Here is a 27,931-nt window from a genome sequence, read left to right as displayed (position 1 = left end):
GGATTCGAAGGTCGCTGTCGCTAGCATGAGTCATTATGAGTATACGCGGACTGGCCTCGGTGATCCACAAAACCAATAATCATGGGTCATTATCACTCTCCAACTATCGTTCATGACTCGAAATTACCGAATCTCTGATAAAAGAGAATAGACATCTTTATTTATTTCTAGGACACTATATTAAGACCGTGGTAGACGATCATGTCCTCTCTTCATCGAAAGACTAAGCAAATCGCCATTTCCAACATCCCACATATCCTTTCCAGTCGAATTAAAAAGAACATGTTACCGAAATATGCACCTGCGTGGGATGAGGTAAATCAAGTCTAACCACATAATAATAACAAATGCTGACCTTGACAAGTTCGTCCAAGAAATCGGACCACTGCTCATGACAGGCTCCACGGTCGAGGACTTGTATAGAGATTCCGAGGTCAACATACAAAAGATCATATCCAAATACGAAATCCCGCCACCGGATGATTCTGTCAAAACCGAAGACATCAAACTTAAAGATGCCTGGGTCCGAGTCTTCACATCCCCATCAGCAACAGGCAACGAACCAGTAGGCCTGTTCATACACGGCGGTGGATGGATCATGGGAAGCGTTGACCACGAAGATGCCGCATGCCGACTTATCAGCAAAAGCGCCGGCATGAAAGTCGTCAGTATTGGATACAGACTCGCACCAAAATTCAAATTCCCCCACGGTCTCGACGACTGTGTCGAGGCAGCATTGTGGACACTCGAGAACTTCTCGCTTTCATCCGTTGTGCTTATGGGAGGTTCGGCAGGCGCCAACCTTGCTTTTGGTGTCGCACTAAGACTCATCGATGCCGGGCTTGGAGATAAAGTCAGAGGTATCGTGGCTCTGGTTCCTTGCACTGTGCACCCGGATGCAGTACCGGAAGACAAGAAGGAGTACTTTACTGCTCATCAGGAAAACGCTATCCGTACTGTTAACACATCGGCTGCGATGAAATGTTTCCTGGATTCCTATGCTCCACCACCTGCTGATAAATATTTCTCTGTTCTCCTGCACCCGCGCTTGAAGGATCTGAAGAAGGTCTATATTGTGGAATGTGGGACGGATACACTGAGGGATGATGCTCGACTGATGAAAGGGGCTCTGGGGGAGGCTGGTGTACCCATTATGTATGATGATTATCCCGGGTATCCCCATTATTTCTGGTCATATCCTTCTCCGGCTCTGGCGAAGGCTTCGGAGGAGTTTCACACGAACATGTTCCGTGCCATCGAATGGATCAACATGGAGTGAAAGTACTGTGGACATACAGAGGAAGGAGCAGGCCTCAGGCTGCAAGGCCAACACATGTCATTGGAAGCCACTGGCTACTTCGATAATATATATGTGCTACCTCCTCAAAATGTCCATCCAATTGAACATTCTCTACGAATAACTAGCCGATGTCTAAGTCTGTTCGGTCGAAGAACGCTCCCAAAAAAGTAAGCGGCAACCCCCCGCATGTGAAAGTACTTAGTCTCCGGCACTTCAAATCCTGCAATTATCAGCCCCCTAAACTGTTAGCTTAACATGTCGTGCCCGAATTGTTTCAGCGGTCATATCCACCAAGGGACTCCCCGTGGGGAAGTCACCTCTCTCCATGGCATGCAAGCCTACACGACCAAACCTCTCAGCGATGTACCTCACCGGGGCATTATCATCATAGTGCCCGACGCCTTCGGCTGGGAGTTCGTGAACAATCGAATTCTGGCTGATAACTACGCCGAAAAGGGGAAGTACCTGGTTTATCTACCCGACTTCATGAACGGTATGTTCTAGTGTCTCCCAAGACCCCCAAGAATGACTCGCTAAGCGTGATATTAGGGCACTCCGCCCCTATCAGTATGATGTCAGCGACAAAAGAGTTGTTGAAGACGAGCGGACTCACAACCTGGCTTATGAAGCCGTAAGTCGTCCAATCAAACCAACACACAGGATCACACTTGTATAAAAAGGCCACTAATTCGAGCTATAGATACCACCTGGCCTCAATGCTGACAAGGATGCTGCCCTTCATGTACTACAATACGTTCGGGGTATCATGGCCGATCGTCAGGGACTTCTTCAAGTCCGTGCGCGAGAATGAAGGTGCCGACCTTCCTATCTACGGGGCTGGTTTCTGCTGGGGTGGAAAACATATCGTCAATCTAGCCGCCGGAGCGGACATGGCCTTGAATGGAAAACCGCTACTTAATGCTGGGTTTACGGGCCATCCGAGCCTTCTCGAGATTCCTAGCGAGATCGAGAAAATCCAAATCCCCGTAAGCTTTGCGCTTGGGGATAAAGATATAGTTCTAAAAACTCTCCACATTGAGCGGATCAGGCAAGTGTTCGCCAGCGAGTCCGGTACTGGAAAAGGAGAAGTGGTGGTTTATGAGGGCGCCGGTCATGGCTTTTGTGTCCGGGCTGATTTTGTTCTGGAAGATGCGAGCAGACAGGCTGATGAAGCGGAAAACCAGGCATTGGCCTGGTTCGGAAAGTATTAGCAGAGACAAATTGAAGTTTTATACCTTTTCGTTCAAATGAGTAAGAGACCGGGCCAATGAGAGCATTGTCATAGCCACTTCAACACCGCCATACCGTGGCGGTGCGAATCACCAAAATTGCCAAAAACAAAAACAACAAAAGTCAACAAAACCATTTTAAAAATATCTATCTCCCTTCGGTCTGCCCAGTGAACTGGTCCAAGTTCCAAGTGGAGAATATGTAGTACTCTAGGCTGCAGGAATCTCACCGCAGTCCATGCAGCCTAGTCTCTTTTTTTCTGCCGATGGTTTCTTCAGTTCCCCTTCTATACTGTTCTTTTGCTTGATCATTTGCATTCATATATGCCTCAAATTTCAAACACTCCAGAATCTTTGCTTCCTCGCTCAGATTCTCGAAATCCAGCGACAACATGTAGAGGCATAACCGCCCAAGGCCGGCCCTGCCGCCGTTCATTGGCATCTCCAAATCCGTCACCTGCTTCTACCCCTAGAAAGAAGGATCCTCGCCAAGAAGCTATAGATATGGCATCTCTGTACTGCTGGCAGCACAAAGATCAAGATCCTTCGGCCAATCCACATACGACTGTCATCACTCCGTCCAAGACGAGGACAAGTATCGATACATTAATGGATCGACTGGGTGTGCTCGACATAAACGATCCAGCCTCCCAAAAGCCAAAGCCTCCCCACAAACGGCGGACAAATCAAAGTAGGCCCAGTGAAAAGCGTCGACCAAAGAAAAAGACCATTTTCTGCTGCTTCCAGATCATGGAAGACAGCGGCGAGGATGACAGGCCGGCCCCAGTTCAACGGCCTAAACCCCCTCGCCCTACACCTTCTCCAAATCCGAACCAAAAGATCAATCTGCCTTCTTCAGCCGGAAGACCACAGCATGCGCAAGTGCCACACACTCCTCAAACATCCCGGCCAACTTTGTCAGGCACAGGGAAGCCTTCTACCTCGCAAACACAGGCCTTCTTATCGTGGATCCCATCCACGCTTTCCCCACAGACAACATCCATTCTTATCACGGAACTGGCCAAACCCATCTCCAGCGCCGACGACGAAGGCTATATCTATATGTTCTGGGTGACGCCCCCAACAGCTACGACAACCCGGAGCGCCGAATCCGCAGTACCGCGAGACATAGCATCTTCTCTACTACCCAACACCCCAAAAAGTAGCAACCACCTCCGCCCACGCACCCAGCCACGCAGCGTCAGCGAAGCAATCCGCGCAGCACAAGACCTCAATGCCCTCACTTCCAACCCAACATCAACCAAACCCGGAACGCTCAGGCTGAAAATCGGACGCACGAGCAATGTGCACCGTCGCCTCGCTGAATGGAGTAAACAGTGCTCATACGACTTGACCTTGATCCGTTATTACCCTTATACACCATCGTCCTCCGCGTCTTCCCCTGCTAGGGTGCCGCCATCCCACAGCCGGAATCGGGCCCCTTCTGCATCTTCAGTACCGGGAAGGAAAGTCCCGCACGTGCATCGTGTTGAAAGGCTTATTCATCTTGAGTTGGCGGCTCAGCGTGTGCGAGACCTAGGACAATGTCCCGAGTGTGGGAAGGAGCATCGAGAATGGTTTGAGGTCGAGGCGGAAAAGGAATCGCTGAGGAGGGTGGATGAGTGTATTCGACGATGGGTCTCTTGGGCCGAGTCGATGGCTTGACACTGTAGCCTGTTTCTCACCTCGTACATTCTGTTTGGGTGCATATATAAACGTCTCTATACATATTCTATATATCAGACCCGACAGTGAGTTGTTTGGGGAAAGGGGGTTATATCGAAAGTCATGTATAAGGGTGAACAATTCGACTGACGAGCGGGCCCTTTGCTTGACCTTTAATGGGGGATCGGAATCGGGTACTCTCAAGACGACCAATTTGGACCCCAAATTCCCACTGGTGTGTTTTGCGGAGAGTTGTCCGCCCATGTGCTTATGCCCAAATGGAGCGTATAGCGTATTGAGGTTGCGACCTTGATGACGACCTAACCATCTTTGACATTGTTACTGTCATCCAACAGCATTGGCAAAATTCACAATCCGCGACTACCGCTTGACGAGGGTAATGCTGCCTGGCTAAGCCCTGTCAAATCCACCGTCGTGTACCAGACCCCGTTGGATTGGCCCATGATCTATCGTACCGGGAATGACGTTGGTTTGCGGATGTTTACGAGCGTATCCAGGAGATGCGGGCTCGCGTTCGACATGACTATGCCGCGATGCAAGCCCTGAGACTTGACTAGGGTTGGTTGGAAGAAGGGGACATCACGGAAGTGGGAGAATCCGATGATGGTAGCTCGGACTCTGGTGACGTCCTGAGCCGCAGGAAGTGAGGTGGGTGGATCTGGATGGACTTGGGCGGCTTTTTGTGGTTGTTTTCCGGGGGTTTGTGTCCACACTGCTTTTTCATTAGGTTGTTGAGGCCTTTGTGCCTCCGTTTCCATCGCTCTGGCAAGCCACCCATGAGGGCCGTTGAGGGTCAGTGGGACGACAGACTCGATTAGTTAACCATGGGATGCCAATGTGAAACACTCGATCTGGCTGAATGCACAGATGTTGATATCAGAACGAGGAGTGTCTACCAAATAAGACCCCTATGTCGTTGTGCAAATCCAGATAGACCGTAGTTATAGACATGGGTATTTTGACCTATTGACCTATTTACCTATTTTGGTATGCTATACCTTCCGCTTTACCAGCCCACGGAAGAAGTCGAAGCTGTTACTATCACTCTGCAACTGCCACACACGTCCCGTCGGACGATCATTCCACCCCAACTCCTCGGCGAGCAAAAGGCCAAAATCACGGGTGATACCCTGAATGCGAGCGCGAGCACCGGCCTCCTCCTCCAGCGTGACAATCTGGTGCATGTGCAGCCAGTCCTCATAATACATCGCTTCGAAGCCTCGATCGAAGCCTGTGCGCAAGAAACGGGTATACAAAGCTTCAAAGGTAGTCAGAATCCGAGCCAGGAGCCTCTCGAGCGTGACGGGCGAAGCGGCAGCAGCGCCCGGAGATGCGTAGCGTTCGGCAAGGGTGGTCAATGCGGTTGTCGGAGAGGCGTTGGTGGCATTGACGCCAATGCCCACGACGGAGATGTACTCGTTTGACATGAAATGGGAGTTGATAAGAATGCCGCAGATTTTCGTGTACCGCTTTTGTTCGGGGTCATCTGGATCTAGCGCATCTGTAGATATTCGTCATTAATAAACCATCGATAGTAATATAAACAACTGGCACGTACAAATATCGTTCGGCCATTTTAGTTTGACCGGGATCTTCTCGTAGCCTTTGGCGTAGTTCTTGATTCCTCTGACTACTGCCATGGCCGATAGGTACTGAAGGAACACAACCGGTGCTGACTGAATCTTGTCCATTGGGTGTCGCACCACAGTTGAAAACATCAGAGAACCTGCTGGTGAGACCCAGACGTTGGATCCACGCCCGCGTCCAGCAATTTGAGCTGTAGCGGTAGCCGTAAACCCTTGCGGCAACTGACGAAGCAACTTCGTGTTCCTGCTGTTCGTTAGAGGTGATCAATACCACAATTATCGACCGAAATGCTTACTTTTCAAGGATTGTGTTCGTGCTAGTCACTACCTCTCCATATAAGAGATTGGAGCCAAATGTCGTGGCCTCTCCCTTGGACTCGGACTGGTATTGGCGGAGGTGGGAATAGAAGGCATGGTGGTTGAAGTATGGAGTTAGTTTCGAAGATGGTATATCATCGTGGAACACGAGTCGCTTGATGATCGCCTGGTAATCAATTATACCTTCGCTAGACTCTGAGGATCCTGCCGGGAGCGATTCTTCCAGTTCACCAAGGTTCCATGTTCCAGGGCGTTCAATGCGGAACGTATCGTGGTCGTCCTTGAGACACTCGGTCTGACCCTCTTGAGTGAATGCAGCTCCAAGACCCGACAGGATATCCATAGGACCGTCAGCCTCGATTCCAGACATGTGCAAGGACGACAATGAAGGCACTGTTGTCGTGTCCTGGGTGACCTCAAGTCCGAGTTTGGACAAACAAGCCTTCAAGAAGTCCGTCCGTTCCTTGTCATCGGCAGCGAGAGCCGCCACCATTTCCGCATATTCAGGCCCGCCCGCCTTCGAGTCCAGATTAACAGCCGCAAATCTAGTCCACAAGTCAGTGACTCAATCCTGTCAATTTAAATCCAAAACATACTCAGGATGAGGTCCGGTCAAGACTGCTGCTCCACTACCGACTTTGCAGTAGACAACAGCAGCCGCACCCTCCCCTCCGTCGACATTCAGCTTTTCAGTGTAGCTCGCAAGGACCTCTACGCCTTCGTCTGCGAACGACAGTGCATCAACGAAGACACCACCGCCATTGTAGTACGACCGGAAGTCGGCTTGCACGGCGCCAACGCTCAAGGCTTCCTTGGCCACTTCGAGTCCAGCAGCGCGTGCCCCCCGCCTCGCTGTGGTAAACGAAGCCCGGGAATGCCCCGCCCCGACAGATGCCCGGGTAGAACGCCAATTCGCGATCCCCTACTACCTCCATTGTCTTATCACCGACCTCGAACTCACACCTCTTGCATCCGTAGTAGCCACCAGCACATAGACCGAGGTATCGTCCGCCATTGCGGACAAACTGCGCGATGCGCCGGTTCCCCGCACCATTAAGTGCGCGGCAGTATCCCATATCCGCGCCGCCTGGCATGACCAGCATAGCACACGTGGTCATCCAAGGCTCTTTAAGGAGCATGTCACTCGTCACAGGGATAACGGCATAGTGGTGGGCGAGCAGTCGGCGGAGGGTGTAGAGGCAGTGACGGACTGAGTCAACGGTCGTTCCATTTCCTATCGAGAATTCGTCCGTCAGCAAACGGCTGCGCTGCCAGGCTAAATAGGGTGAGCGAACCGGAGTATACCAGGACATTAAGCCTTTTGCCACTGAAATTGGCGTTGTTGCCCGTTGGCGTTGCCATTGTTGTCTCGTTGCAAAGGGAAATCCGCGCGATAAGAGATAGTTCTCCATCTTCCGCCGAGGCCAACCGCCCTTCTCCAACTTCCTAGGTTTCCTTGTTACCATACCTCAGCTATGTCGAACAACGTGGAGAAGACAACTGTTGCCCCAGATGATGATGAGCCGGACGATTGGTGAGGCCTTTTTCGCTTTTCTGGTCTGTGTGGTGCTAACTACAATGGCAGGGACAAGCGGATCTTCAGCACAGGCTGCCATAGTAAGTTATACTCAATTCGAGTCATAAAAGCTATACTAATACTGTTCAGCTGAGCAGGATAAGATGAATGACTGTTACTACGCAAAGAGGGACTGGCGCGAATGCAAGAAAGAGGTGAGCTATAATATCCACCAATCTGAACATATATCATCCCATTTGAAGCCATTGGAGGGTGATTCCTACAATAATCATCATACCAGTTCTTCAAAGCCCGACGAATGGAAGAAATAGCACATAACTTCAATTATCCGATCATACTGACTCTGATCAACACAGATGGAAGCTTTCCGCGAATGCTGGAAGCGCCAGGGCAACGACCAGCGAACACAGACCAAAGACGCATAATGTACTCTACCCATTTATAATACCATGTTAAGATAGACTCTCCAATCAATCCCACTCAATATTTACGCGATTATTCCAATATCGACAGAACGAAGCTATCAGTTCATATCACGTGATCATATATATTCGCTCGTTGCAAGACCTCCCTCCCCCTTCCATTATCAACAAAACAAGCCACGATGTCTGCTCCTCTCCGTATCCGGTCCTTGTGGGCAGTTGAGGCTCTCCAAAATGCGACCCAGCTTTCGCGCTCCTCAAGAGCGCCCAATCTAACAGTCAGCCAGTTCTCCAGCCCCATGACCAGAAGAACAATCAGCCACACCACCAAAAACCAGAACAATCAATCCGCAGTCAAGCCCACACCAGCAAGCTCCACCTCAAAGCCCTCCCCCTCAGTTGCAACCCCCTACTCCAACAGGCGTCCCCGCATCCCGCGTCCCAGGCCCAACCCCCAACCGCGCAACAACCGAAAACATCTCCAAAACAGGCCTATCAGACAAACCCCTCGAGCTCGAGAGCCCAGCCGAAGAGAGAATCGACTGGACGCGCTCCTTCCACGGCCTATCCGCCGAACCGTTCCCCAAAGAAGCAGCCGATATTCTGCTGGCGGAGACGGATCCAGACGAGGTCGAGATCAAGCCCGATGGCATCCTCTACCTACCGGAGATCAAATACCGACGGATTCTCAACCGCGCGTTTGGTCCTGGTGGGTGGGGTCTCGTGCCGCGGAGTGAGAGTATCGTTACGCCGAAGACGGTGACGAGGGAGTATGCTCTTGTTTGTAATGGACGGTAAGCACATTTACATTTCCCCTGCCTTTTCACATCAATCTTGCAATTTTGTCTACCAGTCTTGATATCGATTTAGCCTAGCCCGTATTGGGGGGCTAAAACAAGAACCCTGAGCTAACACTCTTCTCACTAGCCTCGTCTCCGTCGCCCGCGGTGAACAGGACTACTTCTCCCCGGACGGCATCCCCACCGCTACGGAAGGCTGCCGGTCGAACGCGCTCGTGCGCTGCTGCAAGGATCTAGGCATTGCGAGCGAGCTTTGGGACCCTCGCTGGATCCGAAAGTACAAGGCCAAGTACACGCGCGAGGTGTTTGTTGAGCATGTGGTTACGAAGAGGAAGACTAAAATCTGGACACGGAAGGATGATCCCGTTGGATATCCTTGGAAGGAGAGTGGAAGTAAATAGGGGTAGCTGGGTTTTGGCTTTTGCCTAGACTCAGTCAAACTTGTATTATATCAATTTGTTTCGATAGGTGTTAGACTTGGGGGATATTATCTGTTTCTCTGCTCGATATTTTCATTGGAGTGTTTCGTGGTTTCTGCTGAGCATATACCACCCATCAGATAGTCTCAAGGGTGTTATCTAACACCATTTCTGTTCCCAAGGCACTATGTAGCCTGTTGTCTGATGTTAGATCGAAAGGCATCATTAGATACCGTAGCATAGTCAGGTAGTAACAAGCTGCAATGAAAAAGGTTGGAGGAAAAAAAAAAAGAAATTAGATTTGATTTTATTACCCTAAATATCAGGAATAGCATAGCTTCATATCCGCACAACACAGAGGGAAATTTTCACGACGGCTCAAAAACGCAGAGAACAGAATCTATCGACATATCACACATAATATGAACACCCCGAGGAGAAGAAAGAGAAATAGGTAGCCAGGAATGGGTAATCAAGGAGGACCAGGGGTACAGAAAAACGAGAAAACGATCAAGCACCATGCTCCCCATAGGGAGACTTATCCTTTTTCCTGAGCGGAGCAGTGTTGTACGGCGCAGCCTGCTGTGGGGGCGTCGGCTGGGGCGGGGGGTACATAGTCGGCGGCGAGACGGGGTCATACCGGTCAGAGAGCCGGTAGTTACTGGCCGCCGTCACGGCCGAGATGTTCGGGTTCGAAACTTGGCGATCACGTCCCGGTGTGTTCTCAGCGCTGTGGCTGCCGACCGGGACCTGACTGTACCCCGTTTCGTGGGAGTAGTAGCCATTAAAGGGGTTGGGGTCGGGGGAGCCCACCATCTGGATGGTACTCTGGTCTTGGTCATGGCTTGAGTGAGGACGGGGCTCGTAGCGGGCGCTGCCGCGGGAGCCTGGCTTGGGGGTCTCGAGGATTGGAACTTGGCTTGAGGATGGGGTCATGCCTGCGGGGACCGGGGAGAGAGGGGGGTTTCTGAGGGCGGGGTGCACATCCTGCTCGTGGTAGGAGACGCGATCACCGACCTTGCGGTGGCCGGTTGACAGGCCGCGCTTGATGCTTTCGTTTCCGTTGTGCACGTTTAGCTGGTTGCCTTGGTTGGAGGCGTTGGTAGCAGTGCGGTGGAGGGCGTTCTCGTTCCTATCGTAGTCGTCGCGGCCAGTATCGACAGTTGGGGAGCGAGCGTTGAGCAATTCGACGATGGCCGCTTCGCGCTCAGCGTTGGTCTGGGTGGAGCCGCGGTGGGTGATTGTTCCTGAGCGGCCCTGTTCGTATCCTGTCGACTGGGCTGTGTTCTCGTAGTTGAGTATACCTCCGGCCGCTGCGGCGACGCCTGGGTCAGGCTTGGAGGAGTCGGCCCCGCCGCCCTGGGTAGATTTGCGACGACCTGCGCCAGCACCGGCCCCGGCATCATCACCCTTGTCATCGCCATCTGCGGCTTCGGCACCCTCTTCCACGGGAGGTTCAACACCTGGACCGCGAACCTGGATCTTGCGGACGGCTAGGACCAAAGCACACAGGAACTTGGATCGCCGGGCAGCGCGAATAGTCTCATTCGACCAGTTAGACTTGTGACGGATATCAACACGCAGCTGGAGCTTGTCCATATCACCAACACCGTCGAGCTCAATGTCAATATCCGGCTGGAAGTCGCGGCAGTTATCCTTGTCGCGAACGAAGTTCTCCATCTCCTGGCGCAGCAATTGAACCTCAGCGAAGCTAGTGTCAAAGGCTACGGGGATGACAAGCTGTTCATGCATAGCATTGGCGCGAGTGAAGTTGTCAACCCAGAGACTGTTCAGAATATTGTTAGGCACCTGCGTGATGCGGGAATCGGTAACACTGCGGAAGACAGTGAAAAGAAGCGAGATACGCTCAACGACGAAAGGCTTGTCGCTGACCTCGACACGGTCGCCGATATCGAAGGGATGCTTGACGAAGAGGAAAATGCAGGAACCAAGGACTTCTTGAGCGGTAACGGAGAAGACGAAACTGAGTGACAGCAGCGAGGTGGCACCAGCTGCAATGACGGTACCGAATCCACTGGTGACGAAAGAAATGAAGACAAGAACAGCAACCAGTGCAGCGACACACATGAGCAGGTTGTCGAGCACACGGATAGCCTGGTCGACGTCGTGCATGCTGTGGTTCAGAGCCTTTCTCATGCGTCCAAACTCGGTGATAGTCAGGACCATCTCGTCCAGACTGATATCTCCGTTGCCATCCCTGTCAAGAGCCATGAAGCACTCCTCAGCCTCGGCCTCATGTTCAGCACCCAGGACCTCGACGATGTCATCCATGTACAGAGATTCACGGCCCTCGACCACAAACGACATCCAGATACGGCGGGCCAGCGCAGCCGCATGGCGCTTGCGCTCAAGGGCATCGATAACCATGGTGTGTGTCGCAGTCGGGTTAAACACTTGTTTACCAGTAAGCTCCGAGGCCACGTGCCCAAAAGCGGCAGTGACCTTGTCGCCAACACGGCCGACATTCTTGCCGACCTGACGGATCATGCGGAGGGGCATAGCGGATGACCGTTTGCCGCCATTGGTGCCGGCCTGAGCGAGGATGGAATCGAAAATGAGCGAGTCCTCCTCTTTGAACTCAGAGCAGTACACGGGGAACATATTGCGCGAAGCCTCGAAGAGGATGGTGACCAAGTGCACATTGCGCTTGGAGACCTGGATCTTGGCATCGAACTGCTTGCGGTGGTAGCTGATGGAGATGAGCTGTACAAGAGCTTTCTCGACCAGGTAAATGAGGCTGCAGATGAGCAGCGCAAACAAGATATTCTTGACACTCTTCTCCCACGCCTTGGGAGCCGTGTCGCCAGATCCCTTCTTACCAGGATTCAACGTCATAACCGGCAGGAAGGTCACAAGGGAGATAACAACCCAGATGACAAGCGCAATGGGCGTCTCGAGGGCGCGGAGAATAAGCGCATACTTGCGGGTACCGGAGCTGACGATACCGCACAAGAACTGGAAGACATAAGGAATGTAACGGGCGAAGATCTTGGACGCCCACAGACTGAACCAGACGATCTCGATCCAAGTGAAGAACCAGTAAAGATGCACACCACCAATTGTGGCGTACCGCGCAACCGTAGCGCCCACAATGATCGGAATCGCGATCAAAATCGCAATGGGAATAACATAAATCAGGTAACGAGTGATGAGGGAGTAATTCAGGACAGCTTGGTAGACGCGGCCCATACGGGTGATAGTGCCATCCTCGGGCGACTCGGCAGGCTTTCCGGACAATTCATTAATATCGGTATCCGTGCGACGCCTGCCGCCAGGACCACGACGATGGGGGCCAACGATAGGTTCCTTCTCCGTGACCTCTTGGGGGCTGGTGTTGGTGTCCCATTTACGGGCACCCGTTTGACCACGGGAAGTCGTCTCCGTCAGAGGGATATCAATGGTCACGTCGTTAGGATTCAACATCCCATTGCCATGGTCTGGCATGTCGTGCAGCTGCTCGAATCGATGAGCCGTCAGTCGCTTGGTGGAAAGACTCGAGCGTCCCATTGCAAGGAGCTCGAAGGGCAGACAGGGCCTTTATTGTGTCAATGCAGATCTGCCCCTAAACAAGTAATTTCAATTGCGGAGGGCCTTCGTGTCTATTGTGGAGACGCGAAAAAAACAGTCCCGTTATAGCACACCAACGGTTGGTAGCTCTGCCGTTCTTTCGCCTCCCCCTCGCCGGGTAAACCAAAAAGTTCCGCGGCCAACTTTTTTTGCTTCACGATCGCCGCCAGGCTATGGGTGGTTATGATTGCCAAATCAGTGTGCGTGGACTTTGGTAGTCGATCGTCCAATTGTCAATGGTCAAGAAGTAGGTGGAGATGTAGATCGGCGAACTGGGTGTGTTACTAGTGAGAGATCGACCCAAAGCCGTAAATGTACATATGTACAGCAAAAGAATGACTAAAATCAAGAGAGTGTCAATTGCAAGAGAGGTGGAAGAAAGAAAGAAAGCAAAAGACTTGAAGAAAACGCGACGCCATGGACACATGCAACGGGCATGCCGTGTTTCAGCAGGACCCGTTGGGGGGGGAACAAGGCAAAAATGTGAGACCGCCCTCTTCCCCCCTGTGGAATCCTTCCAACCTCATCATTCGCTGTTTATCTCTTGGTCTGTGTCTTTATATTACTGATCGACTCTAGATTGCTCCGTGCTGGAGACCCTCTTCTTCTCCATTTCGCCTTACGCTCCATCTCATATATTAATCCACGTGATCCTCGAATAGGATCGAGAACGCGAATTCCGACATGCAGGTCCGCTACCACCCCACATCTTGACTTGTCTGATGGCCCAATGAGCAGCTCAAGTCATCGGGTGGCTTGAGATCAAAACAGTCTACGGAGTATTCGGTTAGCCCGACGGGGAAGCAGAAAAAATCGCTGGTTCTAGACGCATCAGACGCACATAATAATCTACAACATATGTTGTATTTGATTTATACTGGAGCGCAGGGGGTGAAAACCCGCTTTACGCCCTCGAGTCAACATGCATCTTCTCCAGCGCAGCAACAACCTGCTTCCTATCCCAACCAGCCTGCAACCCCCGCACAATAATATCCTGCTCACTCTCCGGCGCCATACCACCCACCCCCGGCGGCCTCCGATCCAAATTCGTAGGGAAAGGGTAACCCTCCGCAACAGCCTGCACAAAAGCCCTAATCCCCCTCTGTTCCAACGAATGCGTCTCAGGATCAAGTTCCTGCCCAGCCAAAACACCCCCAGCAGCCCGGAACCGCTGAACCAGTAAATCCCAAGTCGCCTCAACAAGCGGCACAGAATCAACCGTCTCCATAGGCTTCCCAAAAGCACTACTAATCTGCAGCAAATTGGCAACACGTCTGAACCCCCCATCCTCAGGATCCATCAGATTCGCGCCGGCAGCATGGAAAAGCGCCGGATTAAAAAATAACCCATCCCCAAAGCTCAACGGAAGCGCAACATATCTCTCCTGAAAGAAATCCCGGAACTCAGCCTTCCGCCACGCCAGATACCCAGGCTTGTAGGTCTGACTGAAAGGCAGGAACCGGGTTGGTCCGCTAACGACAGGCATATCGGTATGCGCGACGGCGCCCTGCAGCGTCAGGAACTGCGAGGTCAGCTGCGTCGTGGCCGGATACCGCTTGCAGGCTACTTCTTCCTGGAAGCCGAGGTGGTAGTCGCGGTGAGCCTCTTGTGCAGCACCGCCTGGGTGCACGGCGTTCACTTGGGCTGTCACGCGGTAGGCGGGGCCTAGCCAAGACTCGCAGACTGCTGCTAGCCATGGGTTTGAGTAGTAGTCGATGAAGGAGGATGGGTCTTGCAGGGCGTGTTTTGAGAAGGAGTTCCAGATGCGGTCGTTTGTGCCGCCTACGGCGAAATGGTCGCCTTTCTTGTTGTCTGATTGTGCGGCTTCGCGGGCGATGATCTCGTTGAAGGCGGCGTTTGTGGTGTTTAGGGTTGTTTCGTATTTTGCGGGGGCGTACATTGACCGTAGCACGTAGACGCCCGGGCCTGTGTGAAGGATGTGGTGCCATTCATCTTGAAGGCGGTTGATTAGATCTGATGTAAGGCCTGCGGCTTCGAGAGCGGCGAGGTCATAGATGGGGATGTTGGATTTGACTTCGCTAGCTAGTGGGTAGGTTGCTGGGTCTGTGGTTTGCGAACAGATGTCCTTGAACTCGGAGAGTTGGGGTGTGGAGGGGGAGTAGAGACGGGATGAAACTCGGTGACCGTTCATGATATATATCGTACTTCTGTATATGACATATGGAGAAAGTATGCGTATATCCCAATTGACCCATTCGGTGAACGGCTTAAATATATTTTGCGCGGAAAACAATGTCCATCGGGTCCCCGCATTAAGGTCGGATATACGGAGAAGTGGACATCAAGTTGCGACTCGGGAAAGGGTTTCCGTTTTAAATAAATAAGATCGAAAATAAGAATAGCAAAAGAGTTCTAGACCTAGATGGGTATCACAGCTATCAAGCAGTACAGGACAGGTCTACCGCTACCACTGAAGCACAAAAAAAGAAAAGAAGTCAAATAAACAATTCGGTCCTCCCCAAAAAGCAACAGGAGAACACCGAGCGCAAGAGAGCCTTGCCTTGTAAAAGAAAGAAAACCAGACAAAAGCCCATGCATAAAATAAGTGGCATCCGTGTTGTGCCTGTTTCATAAAGATCCAAATATTCCCAACCCACGCAAATCTATGCTTGAATTTCAAAAACGTCTTTTTTAACCAAAAGCAGGAGGAAAGGAATTTCGTAACTGTGCGTGACTGGGCACTGGGCACCCGTGGCAATTCATGCATTCATCATGACCGCTCCGAGGTCCGATGTCAGGACAGCTTCGGACGGCGTGGGTTGGTTGTTTTTGTTAGGTTCGCCGAGGATGAGTGTGTGTTCAGACATCGTCTCGATCAGGGCACTCGGTCTTCCGGTGACGGTGAAGAGGACCTTCAGGAGGAGAGTAGGGCCTTGCCCGTTGAGACCGCCTTGAGGTTGGCGCCGGGTGTGGGTGAGTAGCACGCGGACGAGTTCACGGATTGCTCCGTCAGTAGACGGATGGTGGATGGCGTCTAACCCGTCGATTATAAAGACCAGTAGTGGTGGGGCGGATTGTAAGAGGGTGTCGACTAGCGATAGAGCGGCTTTCCAGCTGGTGAGAGTTCCGTCTAATTGGCGAAACCGTTCCGCACTGAGATCCAGAACAGCGTCACTGTCGACTACGGGAGGAAGCCAGTCGATTAATTGCCGGATTATACTGTAAGTGAGGGCAATTAAGCCTTGCTCGTGTAGGTTCAGCTCTTTGGTCTCCTGGCTAGGGAGGGCGCAGAAATGCGAGACGACGGGCAGTCGAGCTTGACGTGCGAATGAGGCATAGCAGGCTGAAATTAGAGCCACCGGGTCGAGGGAAGCGGTAGGCTGTGTCCCGCCCACGGCTAGGGCCTGGGATCGCGAACTGGTGGCCCATTGCTGTAGAGATGCAACGATATTCCCCTCGGCGACGACCTTGATGTCGGGCTCGTAGTCGCAAATCTGATCGTCACTATCGAAGAAGTCCTGGAGGTGCTTGGATGAACTTTGAATCTCAAGTCGTGCGAGGCGGCGTTTGGATCCCCTCGACCATTCAAAAGAGGACGTGTCTAACAAATTCCGTCAGATGCTGAATCGAGCTGCAAATTGCATATGACTTTTTACCTATATTTGGAGCTGGAGGCGTAGTTATGCAAACAATGCCACTGCTCTGTTCACTGACTGGCTGCAGTTGCTGGCGCACAGAACTCAATGTCTCTGCCAATAACCGATCCCGGCCCTCCCTATACCGAGTGCGCTCCTCTGCGTCTTGCTGGATCTCCCAAATCAGACGGCGGGTGATGGTATTTTGCGCCGCTATCCGACGGTCCTTTCCCCGGCGTCCTACTTGGCTGAGTCGGGACTCCTCCCAAAGTGCCCGGGGGCTATACGGGTCCTCCTCCTTGTCAACATCCATCGCCGCATGTTGCCACGGAAGATTCCGCGCTTGCACTTGTATATAGAGGACCAGATGATGAAATTCGGAGTACACGTCCTGGCTGTGCATGTTCAACAACTGGCACGTGGACCTCCGAACATACCAATCCATGAATTCGGTCAAAAAGAAGAATATTAGAGCGTAGGTTTTCGTAATATGCGGAACGGCGTTTGAGATTAGGGTAGTATCACTAGGAAGACCTAGAGCATCGTGAATATTTAGCAGGGCAGTAGCTAAGCCCTCCATTACCCGTGGGTAATGCGACGATGCCTGAGCTGTATGTTAGCGATGCGACGAGATCTGTGTATAGATCATCCACGCACCTTGATCACTGATTGGAGGACTCCATAGAATAAAGGGGTATAGGCCATAGGGTCCGGGAGGGCGGAAAGGAGGGTCGCGTGTGTGTCTATAGTCGGAAGGAGTCGATCGCACAAGTCCATGGAATCGCTAAAGATCCGTTGTCGGGGGCGGGACATCCAGAATGTCTTGATATTTCCGAGCAAGGTCTGCACGTCAAGTACCGTCTGTGGCCGCTCCTCCCATTGGACCTGATCCTGGGGCAGGAGGAGGCTGATGAACCGTTTCCAGGTGTGGGCCAACTCATTGCGTTCGATATCAAGTTCGGCGATGGCGGGCGTCCTGGGAAGGATACGGGGTTAGAGGGAGGCACTTGACAGGGTTCGGACTAGGCCATCATGATGGGTCATCAGTTCCCGAGAGGTATATGGGGATGCTTACGACGAGATTGGCTTCCCGTCAAAGCGGTGTTGCCAGGCTCGGCTCGGGATGGCAGTCTCGGGCATGATCCGACAGAGGTGATGAAGACAAAGCAGTTGCAGTTTTCACGACATAGCCCAAGAAGGAGATGTTGAGTCTAGGTCTAGGACAAAAGTGGAAGCGAAGGATGGGGAAGGAAGAATTGGACTTTGTTGAAGGGTGGGTTTTGCCGCTCAGAGAGGGGGAAGGCTAAAAATGAGAGAAGGAAGAGACAGGCGTTTCTATTAATACCTCGGGTTTTTTCCCTTCTATCTCTTCTGGTTTCAAGGTAATCTAGAGCTGTCTTATCTGAGTTTATTTCACTTTGTCTATTGTCTTTCTTTTTGTCCTTTTTCTTTTCTTTTTTTTTTTTTTTCCTTCTTGTTTTTTCCTTTTTTTTACCCACAGTGATCTGATCGTTACTAATAAATGCACTTCGGGCCTGATGAGAGCCGAGGCCCTACTGTCTCGCCACAGGAGAATTGAACCTGACTTGAATAGAATATGATAAGATTCTTCCTAGGAAGGTATAGGATATAGAATATATAACATATAAGCATATTATAGTTGATCGCATATCAGATCATACCAATAAAGCGGGGACTATACAACTATACTTAAAACATTCATCTCCGGGTGTTCGCCTCTCCAGATTTCATTCTGGAGAGAAACGAGAACTTAATAAGGTTCTGGTCCATTTCAAGAGCTCGACCCCTCTTTCTTTTTGCTTTTTTTTTTTTTTTTCCCTCTCTCTCTCTCTTTCACTTGGGTCAAATAATATGGGGTGCGTCGGTTTTACTAGGTATCTGCGGGGGAGCGCTGATCGTGGAACAATAATCCAAGAGCTGAAGAAGTCTATTAAGGTAAGGTAAGGTAAGGTCAGATCAGCACATCACGACATGGGGATGATCGGGTTAAATGTCCAGGTCTGGGGGTTGGAGGCGCCGAGTGGAAAAAGAAAAAAGAGACCAAGACATAAGACAGTGGACGGAGGTCCGGGATTTTAATAAGTGATCTAATAAGTTAAGGCAAGTCGGGCGAGTAGAACGAATACGAAACCGATGTGTGGTTGTCCAGAGGAAGATCGACCTTTAGGAGTACATACAACATAGGTAGGGTAAGTCCAGCGATGACGTTGCCCTCATCGTACCTAAGGTTATATAGTGTGGCCATTGACGATCACACTTTTCCGATGATATATATTGTAGTTAAAAAGTCAAGATCAGAATATCAATATAATACATTAATACATGAATTAGAATAGAAAGAATAAGAATAGGAAGAATAAGAAGATAGTAATCAACCAATTTATAATATTAAATGAAATACAAAGTCCAAAATCCTCTAATCTCCCCCATCCGCTTTGATCCCCCAGCCCTGTTAGGGCCGATCCTCTCCCCTCATTTTCTTTCCCGGTTTCGCTCTTTTCGCTCTTATTGACTAATGTGACCCCCCCACATTATTCCACTCCGCCGTCTCCCGCATAATGGGGTTTCTTTTCTTTCTCTTGTTCTTGTTCTTCTCAGTTCAAGCAAAGGTGGTGTCGCTACCGTCAAATACTACTAGCCAATCCACTGGGTTTCGTATTGAGGGAAGCCCTCTGACTGGCCAGAAGCTTATCCCCTTAGCCGAGTCGTCGATTACCACTGCCCAACTCAAGGTGCTATATGCTCCCATTGTTCCATTGGGGCATTGCTGACATCTTCAGTCCTTTAATGTTTCTGGCACTGCCACTCAAGTCGTCCCAAGCAATTCTCTCGACTTAAAGGAATCCCAGATCGCTTGTATATCTTGCGACCAGGACGAGTATACCGGAAATATCCGAGTTGACGAGACAATTGAATACGTCACTTCTGCTCATTCCGCAGCAGCCATTCTGCTATATAGCAAAACAGCTATCGGCTGCAACTTCACTTCCGATGACCAGACCGCTGCACCGTCTCCCTATATCTTCACGTTTACAAGCCAAGGCGGCTACTCTGCACTACTCCGTGCCTTCGATCAACCAACAACTATCAGCATCGTCCCAATGTCGTACCTCTCAGGCGTTCCAACGGACGGTGATACCGGTAGCGGTGGTGGTGACAGTCCAAACACTGGTTCGTATCTCGACTCCTCTACCTTGGCCAGTCCATTGACTTTCTCCAGCCATGATCATCCTGTACAGTATCACAGGTATCATCACCGCACTATTCCTGGGCATTATCATCACAGGTGCTGTCCGGGCTCATCGCCATCCGGAGCGATATGGCCCTCGCCGGATTGCCGGGCGAGTCCGGCAAAGCCGAGCCCGAGGTATAGCTCGAGCCATGTTAGATACTATACCGGTCGTCAAGTTTGATGACAAAAACGATGACGTGGAGGCCGCTAAAAGAGACGTGGAGATGACCATGAACCCTGAAGATCGCGAGCACTCCCATGCGGACGATGGCCACACACCGGGGCTATCAACGCCCCGCGAATCCGAAATGCCAACCCCAGACGATAACGAGCGCCCCACACCCACACCCACAGCCCTCGGAGCCAGGCCTGAGATGCCTGACGCAGGTAACTTCTCGTGTCCGATTTGCACAGATGATTTCATCAAGGGCCAAGACCTACGTGTACTGCCCTGTAACCACCAATTCCACATGGAATGCATTGATCCATGGTTGATGAACGTGTCCGGGACCTGTCCCCTCTGGTATGTTCTATTTATGTTGATATTGATATCAAACACATCAAACTCCTATGCACGAACCAAGCTAATCATATCGTAGCCGCATCGACCTCAACCCACCCCAAGCCGAAAACCCAGAGCAAACTGAAGAAAACCCCGACCATCCCGACCATCCCGACCAACCATCTGCAGAAGGACAAGTCCTGACCACGGAAGATGCTCGCCAGCAAGCCCGTCAGCAAGCCCGCCATACGCATCGCCGTCTAACCAACTACCTCCACGGACCTCTCAATGCCCGACGGATGCGCGATGCCACCGTTGAGGAGCGACTCGCTGCACTCCGACGCGTCCGCGAAGCAAACCAAAGCGAGCCCGCGCCCGAAGGATCACACCGTGGCCTGACCACCCGTCTACGCGATCGCTTCCGCATCCGAACGCGCGCCCACGGTGCCGAGGCTGAGGCTGAGACTGCTGACGACAATGCTGCGCCTTCTCCGGCGGCTCCGGCGCCCGCCCATCTCACACCGTCTACTGCATGATGTGTGATCCGCTCTTTCACATAACACTCCTTTACATTCTGCATATATTTTCGATTTATGATTCATATGATCTCAGGTCCTCGGTCGGAGGCTATATGGCTATATGGCGTTTTTGTTTTCGTTCTGTGGGTTTTGAATTTCTTTTCTTGTTTATTTTTATGGATCTTGAACGAGCATGGCGTTCTTTGAATGGGGCTTGGAGGAAAAGAGACTGGATTTCTCAGTGATTTGTATTTACTTCCTTTCTCTGCATATACGTTTTGTATATCATGGATTTATGGTCACATATTCAACTCATACATTCAAGTGTTTTTCTTTTTTTGTAATGTATGTATCCTATTAGAGGTATAGAGATAGAGAAATATAGAAATAATTTACATCAGGGCATTCTAGACTCAAGGTGAGATTCGTCATCAATCCACCCTCTGCAGCAGATGTAAGTTGGGGCTGTGCCAGGTCAGCAGGGAGCAGTACCATGGGTTCTGCAGCTTTATCTTCGATTATCTCTTTTATCTCTATCAAATATCTTTTCTTATTGTGTACATAAATATGTCATATGTACCTAGGTACATCCCCAGGTATATATATATATATATATATATATATATATATATGTAGACATATATATGAGGCTTTATTAAAACTCATACCGAAGCTTGGAGGACTCCGTACCCATAATGTGTTAAGATCGCCAGGCACAAGTCAGTCACCATCGGACCGATTGGCTGATCGCATGTGACACAAATCTGGTTTTTATGTTGGAGTATTTGAGGGATATATTAGTAGTTGAATCTCTTGATCTTCATATTATTACGTTCACCCACTATATGTAGGTAATAATTAAACATTCAACCCCGTCGGATCGGGCTATTATCCTGCTGTGGGGAATCGGAGAAAGTCCCCCAAGTTCTTTTCGATTTCTCCGGGATCCTCCTCTTAGTCCCCTCACGGGTGTGGGGGAAATGGAGTTATGGAGTTCATATTCTAGAATTCCAGTATACAACAGTATACAACAGTATACTTCTCTGGTAGAATTCAATTACCATTTTATAAACATAATATAGTGGAATTGAATAAATTGAGATTCCCCCGAGACTAAACTTGTCATGCCATGACCTTCCAGAAGTACCCACAGTGCGTCTTTTTCCGTGGTATGACACACTGTTTCTCGGATGTAGCCTGTCGGAGAGGATGTGTTGGAGATTCCCGGTTTTATTTTGATTTCGTACTCTTGTGGAATCTGCCCAGGTGGACTCTTTATAACTCAGCGTTAGAACAATCACTACTACATATGTAGTCTGTAAATCTGTAAATCTGTAAATCTGTCAATACCGGCATGTGAACGGAGAACGATAAAAATACGGCAAAGCTCTTCCCTCGGTATCTTGTGCGCCGAGGATATACAAACGAGATAAATATGTAAATATAAGAGAGACAGAAGACATTAGAATATCTTCCGATGACCAAAAAGAATGCGCTGATTCCCCCAAAACAACCCCACCCCCTCACTCCATCCGGTGAACGCAAGCAGGAATATCCCGTTTCGGTGTCAGATTCCGGGGAGAACTTACGTTGGGTAACTTGCGGAATTATCTAATTTATATAATTTCACCATGACTTCCACGCAATCCGCCAGAGACCGTCTTTCTTCTCTATCATCACACATCATGGGTTCCTCCAGTCCTTCAGTATTTACCGCGGCCACCGTCGCTGCCGCTCCCGAAGATCCTTTGTTCGGTCTTATGAAGGCCTATCGTGAAGACCCCTCCGATAAGAAGGTTGATCTGGGTATTGGCGCCTACCGCGACAACAACGCAAAGCCCTGGATTCTCCCTGTCGTCAAGAAGGTAATATCCATATTTCTTCCATCTCTATCCAGTTATCTAACATCTACATCTATAGGCCGATGACGCTATCCACAACGATCCCACCCTCAACCACGAATACCTCTCTATCGGTGGTCTCGCCGAGTTCACCTCCGCAGCTCAGAAACTGATCGTCGGCGCAGACAGCCCTGCAATTCGCGAAAAGCGAGTGCGTACCTCTCTACTCTCCCATATTCCCACATACCTTCCAACAACCCCACCCGGACCAACTAACCCTCCCACTAGATCTGCACCCTGCAAACCATCTCAGGCACCGGCGCCGTCCACCTAGGCGGCCTCTTCCTCTCGAAATTCCACCCCCAAAAGCCCGCCATTTACCTCTCAAACCCAACATGGGCAAACCACAACCAAATCTTCTCAAACGTCGGCCTAACCCTAGCCAAGTACCCCTACTTCTCCGCCAAAACCAAAGGCCTTGACTTCAACGGCATGATAGCCGCCCTCGAAGCCGCCCCCCAAGGCTCCGTAATCCTCCTCCACGCCTGCGCGCACAACCCAACAGGCGTCGATCCCACCGAAGACCAATGGAAGCAAATCGCCGAGGTGATGCGCTCGCGCTCGCACTTCCCCTTCTTCGACACCGCCTACCAAGGCTTCGCATCCGGCGATCTCGTCCGCGACTCCTGGGCGATCCGCTACTTCGTCGAGCAAGGCTTCGAGCTGTGCGTTGCGCAGTCCTTCGCCAAGAACTTCGGTCTCTACGGCGAGCGCACAGGCGCCTTCCACTTCGTCTCCGCTCCCGGTCCGGATGCCGCGCCTGCGTGCTCGAACATCGCGTCGCAGCTGGCTATCCTACAGCGATCGGAGATCTCGAACCCGCCTGCTTACGGTGCGCGCATTGCTAGTCGTGTGCTGAACGATCCTGTTCTTTTTAAGGAGTGGGAGGCGGATCTGCGCACGATGAGTGGCCGCATTTTGGAGATGAGGCAGGGTCTCCGGGATCGTCTGGAGAAGCGGGGTACCCCTGGTTCGTGGGATCATATCACTTCCCAGATTGGCATGTTTAGTTTCACTGGTCTCTCTGAGGAGCAGGTTTTGACGCTGCGGTCTAAGTGGCATGTCTACATGGTATGTTTTGACTCTTCTTACAGATGGAGTAGATATATGTTTGGAATTGCGGTTGCTAACTCTCTTTTTTTTCTACTTGCAGACGAAGAACGGCCGCATCTCCATGGCCGGCTTGAACACGAATAACATTGACTACTTCGCTGAGGCGGTTGATAGTGTCGTTCGCGAATCTGCTAAGTTGTGATACCTATCTGATACCCCGGTCTTGATATAGAGTGGAAACCCTCGAAGAGACTTGGTTTGGCGTTCTATTTGCTTTCTGAATACAAGTTGTTCCATGGAAGTTCGGACTTTCTTATGCATCAAAATAACACATACTCTAGTCTTGGCCTTGGTCTCGCATTTCTCGTTCCCTTAGATATACCTTGTGACTAGGTGCGTCTGGGGTGTATTCCAAAGTTACCTAGGTAGATCCATATCACATACATTACATGTAAATCATAGGTATAGCAATGCGGCATTAGGATCGTGGATCACTTTTGTTCCATGGTTTCTGTGCAGTACGTTGGTAGAATTCGCATTGGAGGTTAGAAATTGGCCATGCTGGACTGTCTGTCCTGTCAACAGTAAGGTCTGAGGAAGTACACAATAACTACCGCGTAATTGAGCAAAGGACCTTGGGATAATATCCTACATTGCAATGAAATAGACATAATGGTATCTAGTGTAGTATAAAAAGGCTTCCATGAAGGCTTCCGAGTCAAAACATGTCTAGTAGTATCGGGACTAAAAGACCAAATCCCATACCACAAGCCAGGTACACAATCCGACAGTACCCCAGAAGACAGCCTGCGCCGTACTCCGTCGCTCCGTAGCACGCTTCAGCTCCCGATTTCCCTGCCCGACATTCGTCTGCGTCGTATCCACGTCCGAGACAAGCTGGGAAATATATTCCTCCTGCGTAGCGAGGTGGGAGACAAGCGTTTCCTGCAAAGAGGAGATCTCCAGGAGAGACTTCTCAGCGTTTCTAAGAGCGGCATTAGCATCATCCCCCAACAAACCAACCGGAAAACCCAGCAACGAAAAGAGAAGAGAAAAAAAAAACATACTGGACCTTCCCCAACGTATCCTCATAATGCCTAAGCATAGAATCATTCTCCTCAGCGAAAAGCTGCAACTGCTCCGGCGAAAGCTGCGCTTCAATCCGCGCCGTATCCGCCTCACTCAGAACCGCCGCCTCAGGCGCCTGGAAAGCATCGAATCCGACCGCAGGCCCGACTCCACCCCCAGTCCTCTCCGACACAGAAACAGACCCCTTCCGACCCGCACTCCCAGCAGGCTTCCCCGCGCCAACCTTGTAAAGCACGCTCTTCTCCTTCTCCCGCACCCTCTCGATCCGCTTCTCGACCATCCGACGCTGCACGCTGACCGCGCACTCTAGTCCACGTCTCAGGAACCAAAGCACGCTCTCGCGGACTGTCGCTGTTGACCGTGCGCTCTCCTCTGCGCACACTTGCTCTGCGGATTTGCTCTCGTCGGCGCTGGCATCTAGTGCGCCGCCTCCACCGGCCCAGCGCCAGAGGAGGGCGCCGGCGGCGGAGTGGCCGTATTTCTTGTGGAGGAGGGTGGAGGAGGTTTCTTGGCGGAGGGATTCGGCGGAGGAGAGGTTTGCGATTGAGGTTGCTAGGTCGCGGAGGAGGAGGGCTGTTGAGGTGTCGACTTCGTCGCGTTCGGGGTCTGTGAGGTTTGCTTGTGGGGTTGCTGGGGTGGCATTTTTCGGGTTGGTGTTTGGGTTTGGGTTGCGGCGTTGGGGTTGTGTTGTTGAGAGGTAGGCGTGGCGGATTGATTGTAGATATCGGAGGAGGGAGTTGATGTGTGAGTTCTGTGAGGGATTGTTAGGGTTTGTTTCTGCTTTGCTGGTGTTGGGGTATGGGTATGGGTATGGGTGTGAGTGCGGAGGACGTGGCTTACGATTCGGTATGCCTCCTTTAGGAACTCGTCGGTGGTTTCTGTGTAGGGGTTTCTCGCTTGGGAGATTGATGAGCCTTGCTTTGAAAGCAGATTGTTGAGGGTGGGTGTTAGGTCGGTCATTGTGGGAGTGGCATGGTCTGAAATGTGTGTGTAGTGTTGTTGCTATCCAACTGTACACTTGTCGATCAACACTCAACGTCACTGCGCGAGTGGTTTATCCCGCACCCTGTATTTGTTTGTGTCTGGGGTAAGGAGTACTTTTGTGATAGAGATGGGATGAGGAATGCCACCGAATATATTAAATTATCTCTATTTGCTCTCTTGCTTTTCATTATGCAACTCATTACGTTTCAGGTGTCGCATCTACACAGAATTAACCCAACCCATCTAACCATCGCCACACCCATCTACAATGGAGGAAGCCCAAGTCTACCATTTACGAGCCGTTCCTGAAGGCCCAGGTGGTGACGATCCTCTTTTGATCATGCCAGATGCCAAGGAAATGTCTTCGTCAGAAATGCGAGGACTTCCAAGGCTGCCTCAAAGACATGGCCACATGACCATGACTGGGTTCGTCTGACCCACACGGGCCGCAGACCGGTTCTGGAACCCATCCTATGAACTACCCAGGTAGAGAAGTGTAATCGGAACCATGTGGCTGCTGTCAAAGCTAGGGATTGTACCGCTGCCAAACTCCACATCCTGAGTCGGCCGTGTGAAAGCGAGGACCGCGGAAATTATAGGCAATACGAACCGCATAAATGAGGAGACCTGGGTTGAATTCGGCAACCAGGAAAGTACGGTCATGGATAGTGTGGATAACTTCGGGGTTGGATCTTGAGAGAACGACATAGCACCTGGGTTAGCAATACAGAATGCTGGCACGAACAAAATGGTGAAGATACTGGTCCGATCAAAATTGAAACTAAATGGGTTGAAGCTGTGGTATCATCGTATCAAGAAACTTCTTGGCTACATGGAAAGCAATGGTTGTTATGTATGGCGTCATCAATCATAAACTGCAGGAGTACATACTTGATAGGTATCAGGAGGATACTATGGCTGTTTAGCTTCTAAGAGGCGGCAGAATGGATTAGCTCATGACAGTGGTTCTCATCAGTAAATATGAGGTAGTGCTGGGAAAAGGACCGTCATTATGAGATGAACGTAAGGTTTAGAATATGGGATTGGGGTGTTCCCTTGATGGCCGCCCCAAGGTTGGATTGGAGGCACCAGAAGGCACTGGAAGAACGAAGACCAGACCGATACTCTGAATACGAGACTGGAGGTGGCGAGACACGCGGGGTGATTTGTTTTGGACATCTAGCCAGCGTCTGAAAGAAATCTGAACTGAAAACAATATCAACCTATTGCCTGATTAATTCTAGGCCTTTTAAGGAGATCGAAATATATTGTAGAGGTTGAGCAGACTATAACTATAAGACTATATAACTAGTTATGTAACTAAATTCTGATATAGTTAGCTTATTCTTGTAGTGGAAAAGCCCGAGTGGCGACTCCCTACCCGTGGACATTTAGGGATTAATCACATACATATTACTATTCTTGATAGGTCATAGATACGTTTTTTGGCCTTGGAATACTCTGGACAAAGGTTAATCAAGTATAAACTTGCAATTCGCGGGGACTACCTTCTTATACCTGTAACGCTAAATGCCTAGGAATCAGGTTTCAGATATAGGCCACACGTCACCTTAGTGACACAACTGTGTTTGCCTATATTGTATCAGATTTATTTATTTATTTCTTAAAAGGACTTCACCCTCCTCTTTTAAGCTACCCAATTCAACAATTCCATATGCACATCCAAAATGGCCCGTCTACCTCAAAACATACACCCAGCAGCATCATCTACTGAGCTGCCCACCCTACGCTCCACACCCGTCAGGCGGTCGATCACTTCATACTCCATGCCTTGCCGAAGTGACCCCTTATTGTCCAGCTTTGGAAATACCACCGATGTCGCAAATGACGAAACCCGCGACTACCACTACCAAGTCAAAGCGACTCTCACAAACATTCTCAACGACGACCGTGTGAAGCACGATCCCAGCGGAAGTCGTTGCCTGCAGAGGATATTGTTGGAAAACGAACAAGACATGCGGAAACAGCGAAGACATTCACTCGGCGCGTGTGCTGCTAAGCGACTATCTAAAATGCACTAGAAGTACAAGAATCAACGTCCATGCTTCCCTCCATTTCCACCAGGGTAAACGGCCATTAGTAGATTGCTTCAGTCTCTGACAGACCTCTTACAATGTTCTCTTATGTTT

The 27,931-nt window shown here is 50.7% G+C and overlaps 13 protein-coding genes across 13 annotated transcripts; 8 read left to right on the top strand and 5 right to left on the bottom strand.

Annotated features, from left to right (window-relative positions):
• Window positions 1–282: 282 nt before the first annotated feature.
• Window positions 283–1,279, top strand: N7489_010221 (alpha/beta hydrolase; the record flags this gene model as incomplete). Its single annotated transcript, XM_056715970.1, has 2 exons — window positions 283–315; window positions 365–1,279. 2 exons carry the CDS (start codon window positions 283–285, stop codon window positions 1,277–1,279), a joined length of 948 nt encoding a protein of 315 aa, XP_056563592.1.
• A 276-nt stretch (window positions 1,280–1,555) lies between these two features.
• N7489_010220 (dienelactone hydrolase family protein) lies at window positions 1,556–2,511 on the top strand (the record flags this gene model as incomplete). The annotated part of the gene is made up of 3 exons (XM_056715969.1): window positions 1,556–1,793; window positions 1,850–1,931; window positions 2,001–2,511. The coding sequence occupies 3 exons, from the start codon at window positions 1,556–1,558 to the stop codon at window positions 2,509–2,511; spliced, it is 831 nt and encodes a 276-aa protein (XP_056563591.1).
• A 522-nt stretch (window positions 2,512–3,033) lies between these two features.
• N7489_010219 (uncharacterized protein) lies at window positions 3,034–4,194 on the top strand (the record flags this gene model as incomplete). Its single annotated transcript, XM_056715968.1, has 1 exon — window positions 3,034–4,194. The coding sequence occupies one exon, from the start codon at window positions 3,034–3,036 to the stop codon at window positions 4,192–4,194; it is 1,161 nt and encodes a 386-aa protein (XP_056563590.1).
• Window positions 4,195–5,207: 1,013 nt separating this feature from the next.
• Window positions 5,208–7,481, bottom strand: N7489_010218 (biotin--[acetyl-CoA-carboxylase] ligase BPL1; the record flags this gene model as incomplete). Its single annotated transcript, XM_056715967.1, has 6 exons — window positions 5,208–5,716; window positions 5,774–6,045; window positions 6,098–6,664; window positions 6,716–6,971; window positions 7,081–7,353; window positions 7,415–7,481. The coding sequence occupies 6 exons, from the start codon at window positions 7,479–7,481 to the stop codon at window positions 5,208–5,210; spliced, it is 1,944 nt and encodes a 647-aa protein (XP_056563589.1).
• Window positions 7,482–7,594: 113 nt separating this feature from the next.
• On the top strand, window positions 7,595–8,081 carry N7489_010217 (uncharacterized protein; the record flags this gene model as incomplete). The annotated part of the gene is made up of 4 exons (XM_056715966.1): window positions 7,595–7,653; window positions 7,705–7,736; window positions 7,786–7,850; window positions 8,013–8,081. The coding sequence occupies 4 exons, from the start codon at window positions 7,595–7,597 to the stop codon at window positions 8,079–8,081; spliced, it is 225 nt and encodes a 74-aa protein (XP_056563588.1).
• Window positions 8,082–8,260: 179 nt separating this feature from the next.
• On the top strand, window positions 8,261–9,279 carry N7489_010216 (putative mitochondrial genome maintenance protein Mgm101; the record flags this gene model as incomplete). Its single annotated transcript, XM_056715965.1, has 3 exons — window positions 8,261–8,356; window positions 8,433–8,872; window positions 9,006–9,279. The coding sequence occupies 3 exons, from the start codon at window positions 8,261–8,263 to the stop codon at window positions 9,277–9,279; spliced, it is 810 nt and encodes a 269-aa protein (XP_056563587.1).
• A 528-nt stretch (window positions 9,280–9,807) lies between these two features.
• On the bottom strand, window positions 9,808–12,825 carry N7489_010215 (serine/threonine protein kinase; the record flags this gene model as incomplete). The annotated part of the gene is made up of 1 exon (XM_056715964.1): window positions 9,808–12,825. The coding sequence occupies one exon, from the start codon at window positions 12,823–12,825 to the stop codon at window positions 9,808–9,810; it is 3,018 nt and encodes a 1,005-aa protein (XP_056563586.1).
• A 964-nt stretch (window positions 12,826–13,789) lies between these two features.
• Window positions 13,790–15,037, bottom strand: N7489_010214 (phytanoyl-CoA dioxygenase family protein; the record flags this gene model as incomplete). The annotated part of the gene is made up of 1 exon (XM_056715963.1): window positions 13,790–15,037. The coding sequence occupies one exon, from the start codon at window positions 15,035–15,037 to the stop codon at window positions 13,790–13,792; it is 1,248 nt and encodes a 415-aa protein (XP_056563585.1).
• A 568-nt stretch (window positions 15,038–15,605) lies between these two features.
• N7489_010213 (uncharacterized protein) lies at window positions 15,606–17,621 on the bottom strand (the record flags this gene model as incomplete). Its single annotated transcript, XM_056715962.1, has 4 exons — window positions 15,606–16,447; window positions 16,503–17,085; window positions 17,139–17,457; window positions 17,557–17,621. 4 exons carry the CDS (start codon window positions 17,619–17,621, stop codon window positions 15,606–15,608), a joined length of 1,809 nt encoding a protein of 602 aa, XP_056563584.1.
• Window positions 17,622–19,060: 1,439 nt separating this feature from the next.
• N7489_010212 (RING-H2 finger protein) lies at window positions 19,061–20,772 on the top strand (the record flags this gene model as incomplete). Its single annotated transcript, XM_056715961.1, has 4 exons — window positions 19,061–19,234; window positions 19,283–19,673; window positions 19,723–20,257; window positions 20,334–20,772. 4 exons carry the CDS (start codon window positions 19,061–19,063, stop codon window positions 20,770–20,772), a joined length of 1,539 nt encoding a protein of 512 aa, XP_056563583.1.
• Window positions 20,773–22,385: 1,613 nt separating this feature from the next.
• N7489_010211 (aspartate aminotransferase) lies at window positions 22,386–23,910 on the top strand (the record flags this gene model as incomplete). Its single annotated transcript, XM_056715960.1, has 4 exons — window positions 22,386–22,619; window positions 22,675–22,806; window positions 22,884–23,726; window positions 23,809–23,910. 4 exons carry the CDS (start codon window positions 22,386–22,388, stop codon window positions 23,908–23,910), a joined length of 1,311 nt encoding a protein of 436 aa, XP_056563582.1.
• A 542-nt stretch (window positions 23,911–24,452) lies between these two features.
• On the bottom strand, window positions 24,453–25,757 carry N7489_010210 (uncharacterized protein; the record flags this gene model as incomplete). Its single annotated transcript, XM_056715959.1, has 3 exons — window positions 24,453–24,693; window positions 24,776–25,548; window positions 25,638–25,757. The coding sequence occupies 3 exons, from the start codon at window positions 25,755–25,757 to the stop codon at window positions 24,453–24,455; spliced, it is 1,134 nt and encodes a 377-aa protein (XP_056563581.1).
• Window positions 25,758–27,469: 1,712 nt separating this feature from the next.
• Window positions 27,470–27,823, top strand: N7489_010209 (uncharacterized protein; the record flags this gene model as incomplete). Its single annotated transcript, XM_056715958.1, has 1 exon — window positions 27,470–27,823. One exon carries the CDS (start codon window positions 27,470–27,472, stop codon window positions 27,821–27,823), a length of 354 nt encoding a protein of 117 aa, XP_056563580.1.
• Between the last annotated feature and the right edge of the window lie 108 nt (window positions 27,824–27,931).

The sequence above is a fragment of the Penicillium chrysogenum genome, assembly GCF_028827035.1.
Source record: "Penicillium chrysogenum strain IBT 35668 chromosome Unknown utg000005l_segment0_segment0, whole genome shotgun sequence".
NCBI lineage: Eukaryota > Fungi > Ascomycota > Eurotiomycetes > Eurotiales > Aspergillaceae > Penicillium > Penicillium chrysogenum.
The sequence above is the reverse complement of the archived record's forward strand: the minus strand, read 5'-3'. Positions and strand labels throughout refer to the sequence as shown.